This window comes from Agelaius tricolor, unplaced genomic scaffold (assembly GCF_023055355.1).
Source record: "Agelaius tricolor isolate 1412-34295 unplaced genomic scaffold, bAgeTri1.0.p SCAF_14, whole genome shotgun sequence".
Lineage (NCBI taxonomy): Eukaryota > Metazoa > Chordata > Aves > Passeriformes > Icteridae > Agelaius > Agelaius tricolor.
In genome coordinates, this window is record NW_027269274.1 from 19,528,479 (window position 1) to 19,540,974 (window position 12,496).

At 43.8% G+C, this 12,496-nt stretch overlaps 1 protein-coding gene across 1 annotated transcript; it reads right to left on the reverse strand.

The window, feature by feature from the left end:
- Positions 1 to 627: 627 nt before the first annotated feature.
- Positions 628 to 3,649, reverse strand: GP9 (glycoprotein IX platelet). Its single transcript, XM_071440083.1, has 2 exons — positions 3,525 to 3,649; positions 628 to 2,107 (listed from the first exon to the last, which is right to left on the reverse strand). Exon 2 carries the CDS (start codon positions 2,099 to 2,101, stop codon positions 1,505 to 1,507), a length of 597 nt encoding a protein of 198 aa, XP_071296184.1. The 5' UTR covers positions 2,102 to 2,107; positions 3,525 to 3,649; the 3' UTR covers positions 628 to 1,504.
- Positions 3,650 to 12,496: the final 8,847 nt, after the last annotated feature.

Genomic DNA, 12,496 nt, shown 5'->3' on the forward strand with positions numbered 1-12,496 from the left:
CTGTGCCAGCAGATACAGTCACCACCAGTTTGGCCCTTGCAGGCAGGATGCAGTAACAGTTTCTGGAGTGTTCCAAACCCATTTTGGGAGTGCTGCCTCTGTGTTTCATTTTGATAGCTGAAGTATTTTCCTGTCTTTGCATGTTGTTAGCAGCTGTGGTGTTATTTATGCAGTTTGATGGAGTTTGTGGCTAAGCATGACACAGTGGCCCTGCCAGATAAACACTGAGTGTTGCTTTTGACCCTCAGTTAGTTCCAGCTGCCCCCTTTGCAGAGGGTTTTTTTCCAAGATAAAACCCAAATGGATGAAAAGTTATAAATGCAAGGCTGTTTTGGTAGAATGTGAATTACTGCCATGGAAGAAGATTCCCTCCTCTTTCCTCTTATAAGGACAGAAAAGTTCTCTCAATTATTTTTCTCCTGTATTCTGTGCATCTTATTTGATGTGTTGGTTGGTGCAAGCAGAAATGTTCACTAATTGCTCATTTTAAAAATATTTGGTTGGTGCAAGCAGAAATTTTCACTAATTGCTCATTTTAAAAATATTTGTACTATTGAAGCCATGTGGTAAAGCAGTTCACTATTGCATGCATATCTAGTTTATAGGCACAGAAGAGAGTGATAAGCCTTTAGTGTGAATGATTTATTTCATTTTGGGGAAACAAAAAATGTCATGTAGGAAATTCCATGAGAGACAGCAGATGCATTTCTTCTGTAATGTTCTGCATTCGTACAGAATGGTTGTTGTCTTTTAAAACATTGAAAAGCTCAGTCCAGGGGAAATATTCTAAAATTATCTCCAGAGGATAAGTTCAGGAAATATCTTAGAAATTTAATCAGAAATGTTTAGAATAGTGAAAGAGATCAAATTTGGGTCAATATGAATGTTCAATAAGCACCTGTTATTTCAGTTCCACATAGAATGCTTTATTATTGTTCACCCTCCAGGAAATTCCATAAGATTCAAAATTATTTTGTTGATTATATTGCCATTACCAGTCCATCTTTAACTGCATTCAGTGTCTGGTCTCTGTAATCTGGGTGCTTTTGGTGGCAGGAAGCTCCTGAACTTGAGGAAGAGAGGGCTGGGTTTTCCTGCACACAGGAATGGTCCTGCCAAGCCCCCTGGGACACCGAGAGATGCTGATGGGCTGTAAACTCACAGTGAAAAAAGATTTGTTAAAATAATACAATTGGTGCTCATCTCCATTTATTAAAAAGTGTAGGGGTGTAAATCTTCTTTCTATAAGAGCTGAGAATTAAGTGGGAAAATGGAAAGTTAAATGATTTTTAAAAATGTGGAATCTTCTCTTCACAGGAGCAGATGGCAGCAGGGTGGAGTTGTCTGTCCAAACCTCACCAAGCTTCTTTTTGGACAAAAATTAGATCCAACTCTTCTGAGGACCCAAACTTTGGGCTTTTTTAGCACTGACTATTCAAACCAGTGCTACCAGTGCTCTTTTGTAGTGGAGGAGTTTGGAGTTTCTGCCAGGGCAGGGAAGAGCTCACAGTACCTTGTGGGTTTTGGGGATGCTCCTCCTCAGCCGTCGGCTCCCAAGGCGGAGCTGGCAGACCAGCTTTTTGGAGAACTTCAGAGCCCACGCCACTAAAAGGAGGGTAATTACTGCTCCAGCAATTAAAATGAGGTCTCTCCAGAAGAACTGGAGACACTTGGTTGGGAGAAGCCTGGTGCAGACACCCAGGTCATTCCCAGTCAGCTGCCCCAGGGGCTTCATCCCGAGCGGAGCGGGGCTGGCACAGCGGAGCCGGGTGAGCGTGGGCGCAGAGAAATCCTGCAGCCAGAGCTTCAGGTACAGGATGTGACAGTCACAGTGCCAGGGGTTGTCCCACAGCCGCAGCTCCTGCAGGTGGCCCAGGCCATCCAGGGCCCCGGCAGGGATGGAGGCCAGGCTGTTGTTGTGCAGGTGCAGGATGCGGGTCAGGCGGGGCAGGGCGGGCAGGGCGCGCAGCCCCCGAGAGCTGCAGTCCACCCCTGTCCCCCACGGCTCCCCCAGGGACCAGCAGCTGCACTGGGATGGACAATCCTCCCCCAGCACCGTGGGGAGCAGCAGGGCACAGCCCAGCACGGCCAGCAGCTCCATCTCCAGCTGCAGAAACAACAAGAAGTGAAGTTTATTGGCGTGGTTCCACAGCGGTTATTTCTCACCCAGGTTTAGGTTTCTGGAATAAAACCTTTGTGGAAGAGGTTTTACAGTGACTTCTGGGAGCCATTGAGAAATGTGACAAGAGGATCCATGTTTACCCCTGAAAGAATTCCCTACCAAGGTTGTTGACATAGAAACCAAGAAAGAAAGCAGGATAAATAAGATAAATCTGCAACTGCCTATTCCAAGAAGCATTTTGCTTGTCTCTCGTGACCAGTGAGTAAAGTGTAAACTTAGGAGCTTTGTAAGAATGTAGAACAAGCATGCATGCTAGAATAAAAACAGGGTTTGAAGCCTTCTGGAAATGGAGTGTGTTGCTTTGTACTGTCTCTGTCTCAATTATGACAAATCTTTAACTTTCTGTGTGTCCCACAGAACCTCCCCATCTTCAGCATAAACATTGAAGACAGACCACAGTTCTTCCCTTTTCTCTCTGGTTATTGTTTTCCACTCATAATTGTACAAAAATCTTTTTCTGTATGTCCCACAGAATCACTCCTCAACTTCAGCACAAACACTGAAGACAGAGCACAGTTCTTCCCTTTCCTCTCTGGTTCATTGTTTTCCCTTCATAACTGTACAAAAAATATTATTGATCAAAATTCTGGGGCAGAATGTCACCAGGAGATGATGGAAAAAGCCAGTTTAGTTTTAGGTAAAGGTTTCTATTCTGCTTCCATATTGTCATAGATCTAGAGTAAAAATTGTGTGTTTAAACCAGTTTTCAAAATGAAGCTTAAGGGATTGAATAATTGTAAATGTCTGAAAACCTTCTTTCTTTCAGAAGCTGACATACTCCTCTTAGCCATCTTCTTTGTCAGTGAGTTGACAAATACCCTGTGGTTCCTCTTTTTGTCCTGTGCTACCTGTTGCTTATTTTCTTTTCCACATGTTCCTCTATAACTGCCCAGACTTAACTCTGCTCTTGACAGTCATCATTTACCTTCTGTATTGTGCTTCCACCCACCTCCCAACCCCCAGGTTTTTTTGCTAGGATGGTTCATTAACCAATTTTTGACATTGGTACATACACTACATTTTGTTTTGTTCACCCTTAAACCCTCTTGCAGCCATTAAGATAAACTGAAATCTAGAACTGGGTATTCTGAGTATCTTTGCTCTGAACCCAGATACTCATCTGTGATTTTTCAAGAAATCTACCAGAGCTCTTTTTCCCAAAGTAAACATCTTAGAAGCACAGACTATGACAGCTGGCTAAAAGAGGTTAATTGTTATTTATGGAAAAGATGATCTCTTCTGATTAAATATAGAAGCAGCAAGAAACCCAAAGTCAAAGAGAAACCAGAAGTGTGGCAGAAATGCAGAAGGGAGAGCTGGGGAGGTGCTGGCTGGCACTTACCCTGTCTGGCCCCTCCTGGTCCCTGTCCCTGTGCTGCAGTGGGGCTGGCAGGGCAGGCTGAGTGCTCAGAGTCCCCAGGGAAGGGTGGCAGGGCAGCTTTTCCCTCTGCAGGATGGGGCAGCAGCCCAGAGCTGCTATTTATGGTTGTGCCGTGGCATCAAGTGCTTGGGGTGGGTCTTGTGCTTGCTGCAGACAAGAGGAAATGCTTTGGGATTTTTGTTTTGTTCCTAATGTATTTTTCCTATTGCATCTGATGGGATCCGGAAAAACTCATCTGAAATTTGTGGGTTTTTTTTTTATCTCCAGAAAATCTCCAGGTATGAAAGTTAGTTTGGGTCTGAGCTGTTGAGACACACAAGCCCCGCAGATGAGGGAGAAGTTGTTTGCCTGTGAAATTGAGTTTTTCTGTATTGGTCAGCCAAGTTTTTTTAATATCTGCCTTTTCACCATTTAATAAAACTTTTAAAAGCACACCATAATGTCAAAATAACCATGGTAGGTAGGTGACATCATTAAGGGACAGAGAAAGACAGGAACAGAGAAAGGAAATATGAATGCCATTGAATTAAAAGAGATGAAATTGTGTTGAAGTCACCCAAAATATAGTATTTAATTTGGTCACCCATGTTCAAAAACAATAACTCCAACTGGTGAAAGGAAGGTTTCTGAAATAGCTGTATGTATTTGGCCACAAAGCCAGTAAATTAGGGTCATACAAGTTTGTAATACTCATGTATCTGTTCATCTAAACACAGAATGCCATGTCTGTGTGAAGGGAAACCAAAACCAGAATTTACTTTTCAATTTGATGTGTGAGCAAAGTTTTGGATGTAAGTTTTCCTTTGCTTTAGTTACCAGCCATGAGCACACAAGAATTCTGATGGCAGCTGGCATTTGGAAACCCAGCTGGTTGTGGGTCTGTTCCATTCAGGCCAGTTCTGGGTAGTGTTGGCTTGGGGACAGGCTTGGAGATCTGTTCTGCTTTTGGAAACAAAGCCCAGGTGAGGTTTTCATGCTGCAGATGTGCAGCAGAGCTGTGGTTTTAAGCTGTCCTTTCTTTATAACTGGCTGTTCCTGAGAGGAAAGGAGATTTCTGGTGTATAAATTATCCTGGCAGCAATCCTTGTTGTCTAATTTTTACTTATTTTTAAAGGACTTTTCTTCATTAGGTCTAATGAGTTACCAGGAGCTGGAACTTCCTTAGGAACTTCCTGAAGAAAATGCTTTACTGTGTATCTCTGCTCTTTAGCATTTGAAAAGGCAATTCAGACAGTGCCAGGGGGAAAAGACAAAAATACTTCAAAGCCCTTTAGAATTCTGATATTTTCAATGAGATGAGGAGAAGATTCCTCCCTTGCTGAGGTGAGCAGTTCATCACTGCCTGTCAGGTGGGGATGGCTGTGAGTGCACTGCTCATGGTGCTCCCATCCTCGGGTGCTCCCCCTGCCTTTGGGGAGCACATCCATGATTCCATGGATGTCTGTGTGCCCTGTGCCTGCACAGTCTGTGCCTCTGTGCCTTCAGGAGTGCTGCCACACGATCAAAACCTTCCTGTCACACAGTGAAATCAAATGCTGTGTCCTTCTGCAGTGACAACATCTGGATGGCCAGACTCCACACTCCCATATTGTGCTATCCAGTCCTGGATAGCAAATTGTATTCTATTTACCATCTGTATGGCAGTTGTCTTCTGTTAAGTGGGCAGTTTTCCTTATCTCTTCCACAACTGGGGAGACATCTGCTGATAACAGGCTACTGAATGTCCCTGCATGGCTGATAAGAACTACAGCATCCCAGTGTGAGATGCTCTGCCCAGAGGGAGGAGCCAAGCATTCCTACCCAGATAGAATCTGGAGATTCTGGAACACCAGCACCGCTTCTCCACTGGCTTTCCCAGAGGAACAGCAGCTGCCTCTTCTTCCCCTGGATCTTCAGAGGAGGACTACACCCTTTTGTACAGGATTCCTGCTCCAGCAGAACAACACCTGACACTCCAGGAGGGCTGCAGCCACAATTCCAATTGAACTGCTACCAACACCCTGACCCACAGGGTGTCAGGTTGTGTTCTGACTCTGGCAGTGTTTTAGTTTACTGCGTTGTTTATTTTATCCTTTTATTTTCTTCCCTATTAAAGAACTGTTATTTCCTGCTCCCATATTTTTTGCCTGAGAGGCCCTTAATTTAAAATTTATAGCAATTCGGAGGGGGGGGGGATTACATTCTCCATTTCAGGGGAGGCTCCTGCCTTCCTTAGTAGGCTCCTGTCTCTCCAAACCAAGACATATCCTCAGTTAGTCCTGTGTTCCTCCAGGTGTCCTGGTGTGGCAGAGGTGCCCAGATGTGCCCAGCTGTTCCTGCTGAGTCCCCAGCCCTGTCCCCTGGCCAGTGCTCCAGCTCCCTGTGGAGCTCAGGGTGTGCAGGGAGTGGCTGCCAGAAGCACCAGGCATTTGCATTTCTGATTTTAGGGCTTTTTGTAGGCCAAATGAGGATTCTTCATTTAAGAAGATTTATTAAGAGCCATTTTGAAAAAAAAAATAGTTATAATCTGCTATAATCTTGTTAGGGTATGAAAGTAATTTTTTTCCACAGAGAGAATCCATGTGAAGTTTTTGTGAATGAGAGAGGCTCTGCCTCCTCTCAGTGGAGAGGGATTTCTGGACACCCTCATGTCCCAAACAACCCCTCTCTCCTCAGCTCTCCCCTGAATGCCCTTTTCTCTGGATCAGCTTTCCCTGGAGGCCTTGACTCCTGCAGTGAGCTCTGTGGGGGCTGTGTGTGCTCATTCAGGGAGGAGAAGGGCTGAGGGAGATTACTGCTCTCCTCCTGGTTCAGAATAAAAGCTGCAAGCTGGAGATAAATGAGCAGATCAAACGTGTGACCTGCTGAGAGCAAACTCAGCCACAAGATGCCATTACCTTTTCTAGTCCCTTTAAGGAGTTCCAGGCATTTATTGCTGACAGTGACCTGTTCTTGACCAAGGAAGGCAGGAGTTTTCTCAAGCACTGTTTCCATTCCCAGGGCTGAAAAAAGTGCCCACCTCACACTGCCAGCTCCTCATTTAAAATCTCTCACCTTGATTAATTCTGTTCTTCTGTACTTTCAAATAGGTTTTGGTGAGAGCAGACTAACCAAAATAGATCTTTGTAATTGGATGTGAGTCACTGGTAATTAATGAATTCTACAAATAAGCAAGAAGAAGGATAAAAAAAAATCAATCACAAAATTCATTCTCACATCAAGGAATATTGCTGGCAGAAATGATTTAAAGAAAAACTGTGGTTTCTCTCAAAGCAGGAGCTATTATTGCCTGAAGGCCAAAATTTTCCTCTTAGCTCCTTCACTCTGCAGAACTGGCTGTCAAAGCTTTCTGAGTATTTCCACTTAGGAGGGCTCAGAGTTTCCTCCTGTCCACATTTTTTCCTGCTGCACATTTTTTGTGGTTCTGCTAATGGGGTTTTCCCTCTGTCAAATCCAAAATCTCATTTCCTCAGATTATTCCACAGGCAGATAAAGTCTTGTTATTTAAGAAATTCTTCTCCTAAATTGTATTCCACCCATTTTATCAAGAAATTCTCTCTCTTCGTTCCTGTTTTCATTGAGAACCTCCCTCTTTGCTGTTTTCCCCATTCACAATTTCACCCAGTGATTGCTTATTTTCCCACTAGATGTCATCCAAGTTATTTGTTCTCAAATTCTGAGCATCCCCCCAGTCGGCCCTTCAGCTATAATTTCTCAGTTCCAAAGAATTGCCTGAAAGAATGAAATCTTGTGTTCTTTTTTAGGATATTGTTTTCCATTGTCTCCAAGATACAAATAAATCTGAGGTACAAAATGTGTGTATTAAGTGATCTGTCTACATCAGAGGGCTAAAAGCACATGTTGGTGTTTTATGGAACTTGGGGGGGTTTGAGCCCATTAATGAAAATATTCATGGTCAATTTGGACTGGGCAAGCTGGAGGCTCTGTGCCCCTCTCTGCCTTGCTTGCTTGGCTCTAATGAAAAGCAGGTCTTTTTCTAGCTCTTTATGCACAGTCACTGTCATTAAAAATACAATGCAGTGTTCCAGGCAGGCACAACACCACACTGTATTTATGGGAATGTTTTATTTAGGATAGGGATTGAGCTGTCAGAGCAGATCTCCTGCTTTCTATTTTCCATGCATACCTTTATATTGAATTAAATTGCAATATTCCCTCTAGAAATCTCTGGGATTGGTGCTAATGTAGGTTCAGTGCTTGGACCACACTAAAGGGAGTCCAAAGCAGCCCCTCCTCTCCTGGAATAAATGGTTGCATGTGGTGTCTTCAGTTCCAGATGATTTCACTGCTCTGTTCCAGCTGTTTGGGCCTTTGGTTGCTGAATTCCCAGTGTGACAGAGAGCTATCCATGAATGTGCCTTGTTCCCACACTCTGCTAACTCTTCAGGCAAGCCTGCTAAAGGTGTTTAAGCATCTTTACCAATTTGTTTCATAACAGCTGGAGTAGGGCTGGGAAATGCATGAGATTGTTCAGCACTCTGAGTGTTGTGGGGTGGTCCTTGTTTAAGGAGAGTGGTGACAAACAAAATCAGCTCAATCATCAGCTAAACTATCCTGGTTTGAAAGGACAGGTGTCTGCTAAGGAGGGCAGGAACCTCCCATGGAACAGAAAATGTCAACCCCCTCCCTTTGAATTATTACAATTTTGAAATTAAAAGGCTCTCAGGCAGAGATATGGGAATAGGAATAACAGTTCTTTACCAGGAAAATTAAAATGAAATGCAGTGATACAAACCAGCAGTGCCAGAGTCAGAGCAGTCCCTGCCCCCTGTGTGTCAGGGGGTGGCACAGCCCCATCCCATGGGGGCTCAGCCCTCCTGCAGTGCCAGCTGTGGCTCTGCTGGAGCAGGGATCCTGCACAAGGGGGGAGTTTTCCTCTGCAGCTCCAGGGCTGCTGGAGATGGGCCTGGGCTCCCTCTGGCCATGCAGGGCAGCAGAAGCTGCTCCTCTGGCAATGCACTGGGCAAAGGCTGCTGGGCTGTCCCAAAGCTCAGATTGGATCCAGGTGGGAATGCTTGGCTCCTCCCCTGGGCGGAGCTTCTCCCCATGGGATGATGGGATTGGATCAGCCCTGCAGGGACACTCAGTGGCCATGCACAGAAAATATCTCCTGAAGGAGGATGGGTTTGTGGAAGAGATAAAGAAAACTGCCCATGAACAGCAGATACCTGCCCCACCTCTGACAGATGGTGATAGAATAAACACCCCCAGCACATCTTGCATTTTCCAACTAAACCCTGCTATTTTCTACTTGAAGAGTTGGAAATGTACAAGGCAGGGCATTGAACTTTATGGCCACACTGAGCAATTGTTCTTGGTGAGACCAATTAGATATTAATCAGTGTCTGCTACATTGGGAAAGCCCAGGTGATGAATTTGGGAACTCACTGTGGAATTTCATTCACTGCCCATAACTGATAAAATGGTTATTTTTATAATGTCCTTTACAAAGCTATGGCTTCCTGGGTTTTGAAACAACCCAGTCAGCTCTGGTTTATGAACTACTGATGAATAATTACTTTTCCCCAGTGAGAGCAGCTCCAGTCCCATTGCTGCTGCCCCACACTGACTGTGGGCCCACCCCTGCAGATGTGCCCAGCTGTTTGCCGTGCAAAGAACTGCAGGAGAGTTTGCCCAGACTCCTGAGCACTTATGGAGAGCACCAGAAAGTCACTGCAGACAGATTTGAGCCCGTTCTGCTGAATTCCTGCTGCCAGCAGCTGGGTTGTTGGGAATGTTTCACCCACGAGGAGATGTCAGAGTGCAGAGCTGTCCTGGGCTTGGGAGCACAGTCCTGAGCCATCCCCAACTCTGCAACCACAGTGTTTGCTGCAGGATGTGAGATAACTTTATTGCCAGCCCCCATTTCCAGTTCTAGCATTGCATTCTCAAACCCTGATATTTGCATTTCAAAGCCATGTAGAATATTTAAATTTTTTTTTAATGGGCTTGATATTTTGAGCCATAAGAGTGCACGTTTTGCAAGTCCTGCTCCTTCAGGTCCTTCAGGCTGTAGGTTGCTAATGAAAGCTGATCAAGTGCCTTGGGTTCTGAAAGAAAACCTTTATATAGTGTGACCTGTGATAAAATCTCAAGAGCTGAAAATGCTGCTGTGCTAATCCTATTATTTCCTATCACAGAATGCTGATATACAAACAATTTGGAGAGTCAGTTTGATCAAGCTGGCAGCTGAATTAATCACATGGTCACTTATAGCAGGGTATAAATAAGCAGCAGTTCCTCTGAGAACTGTACATTCATTAAAAGATGCTGCAAGCCTCTTCCTGCATTATGTAATTATCTCTTTGCCCTCATTTGGTGTCTCCAGCCCAGTGTTGATGATGTATCCAGTGAAACTTCCTGCATTTAATGGAGCTGGTTGGAGGTTATTTACAATTTATTTCCTCATCAGTTTTGATAAATGCTGGTGGTTTGCTGCCGTCCTGCAGTGCCACTCGTGGTGTCATCCTCCTCAGGCTGACAGGCACAGCTCAGCCACAGCACCTCTGCCTCTCATGGGGAAACAGAGCCTGGAATGGGAGCAGAGCTCCTGTCCTCTCTGATCAGCAGCTCTGAAATCCCTCAGGGTTTGCCTCCTGCCTTGGCTGTTTGTGCACCTGCAGCTGCTCCAGCTAAAGGGCACTGCTCAGGTTCTGTGGCTACAGAAGATCTGCCAGCTTTACTTTACTTTCCTTTTATTTTTTTTTTGTAATGAGGAGTCATGCCATGAACTGCTCTGAATTATGAGGTGTCTTCAGCTGAAAGGATGAGGAAGGAGAAATCCCTGGGATTCCCATAAGTGCTGCTCACTGCCCCCTTCAGTGGCACTGGATGCTGTTTTAAGGCCCTTTCATTGTGACCTAGGCATGTTTGTGAGAGCAGAGTGCTTGGCCTGGGGTTTTGTTTTTTGCCTTTACTCACCATCTCCATTCTTTTGGAGGTTCCAGTTTGTTTCCTACTGAACACAATTATTTTTCCCTTTCTTGCCCTTCAAACTCTGTGACATTTCTGATTAATCTCTGTGAATAAAGCCAGACGTGGAGCAGGGTATTTCCAGAGCACAGGGCCAGTTCCCTGTGCTGCCTCCAGTTCCAGCACTGCAGCTGAACAGAGTTTTACAAACCTCAGCTTGCAGCTCTGGCACATGGGAAAAACACATCCAAATCCCATCAATTCTTCCTTAAGCTCGCTCTGAAATTCAAAAGGATGAAAAAGAGTGTTCCACTGCTGTGAATGCAGCTTTGCTGGAGGGCTTCACTGGCACAGGGACTGTTTGAGATGCTCATTTTGGGGATGTTTCTGCTATTAAACTGAGTGCAGGCAGCACAGCTCTCTGAGCATGAGTGTGTTTGGCACTGGACTTTTGAAGTAGGAATAAATCTTGTGGTCTCTGGTATTTCACTGACCAGACTGCTGAAATAAGTGCACAGAATATGAGCAGGAACAACATCATCTGTCTGAAAAGCAAACAAAATTAACTCTCCCCCACACTTTGATTTTGGCAATACCTCTGCCAAAAAACACCAACAAACCAACCTAAGTTTATCACCCATCTCTTCAGGCAAAAATCTTCTGTGACAAGGGCTCATTCCCTTTTGCTGTTTTAAACCATTGGTGTTGATGTTCCAAGCCTCAAACAAGTTCCTTTCAACTCCTTAAATATCTCACATACTATTGGTTTCAGGCTAGAGGTGATTCTTCCTTATGTGTAAGCAGCCAGGTAAAAAATAAAGGAAATAAAGATAAAAATAATTTCCAGGTCCTGGGGTAAAACTGGAGAAAGAGGGAAGAAAATTCAGCCTGGAAGAGAATAATATCAAACCCTGTGACACAATAACTGCAGTGCAGGCAGTGGGTAAAGAAGGAAAACTCTGTTTAATCAGATTGTGCTAGCAGGGGAAATTTGCTCATCTGTAAATTCTCAGGGATCTTTTCATGGATCTGTAGTTCTGTGTTATTTTTTTCACTGAAAACCAGATTATTTGGGTGAGAAGACCCTTCCCCTACACCTCTTTTTTCCCCCATTACTTCCTTAGTGACCCAAGACTTTGACAATTTTGGTGTTTCTTGGTGCCTTACATTGTGCCTGGCTGAGTTTACCTACTTGGCTTTTCCTTTTTGCTCAAGGTATTTAGAATCACATTCCCAAAGAACACCCACATTGTTGATGCTTTTTTCCAAAGCCATTTTCAGTAAAGTAGCAGAGAAAAGGGGAGGTTTTACTGCTTTGGAGCTGTAGAATATAAATTCTCAAATGTTTCATCATAGGGATGCTTGTACTGGCATTGGCTGACATCTCTCTCAAAAATTATTCAGAACACTCTTTTCAAAAAGAAAAACTTTCATGTCTAAAATGAGAAATTTCTACCAGCCCTAATTTGCAGGAAATTCTGCCTGAACCCCCTTTCAACTCAAGGTCAGCTTAAGCTCTCTCTGAGTGAGAATATATTAGAAAAAAATAGAATTATATATACAAGTATATGTAACTATATAACACTGATTGTGCTTCCTTTGGTTAGAAAGGCAAACTAAAGATTTTGAATCTTTCATTAACCCTGTGGAAAGTTCCTTAAGTTGATTTTAAATTACAGCTTCTCTGCTCCTTTTTTTTTTTTTACTATATATATGTTAATATATAAGAATCTATCCAACTTTCTTTGATCAGAAGTGCTGGAGATTTGCATTTATTTAATGAGGTGAAGGTCAATGTTCTTACTGGGAGACTGCATTTAAAGCCAAAGGGAAATACTAAATATTAGGAATTTTTAAATGATTGTAGGATTTATTATAATTCTGTAGGTATGGAGTTCTTGATGAGAAGGAAAAACCTGTCTAAATAAATTGCTTTTCTTTATGGATAGGTACTTAAAAGGATGTTTACTGTGCTTTAACCCTGAAGCACCCCATGTAAACCATAGGTAAAAGGAAATCTA

Bases quoted from the DNA above. Each gene is read 5' to 3' on its own strand.
- GP9 (XM_071440083.1), bottom strand. From the start codon at position 2,101: ATGGAGCTGCTGGCCGTGCTGGGCTGTGCCCTGCTGCTCCCCACGGTG.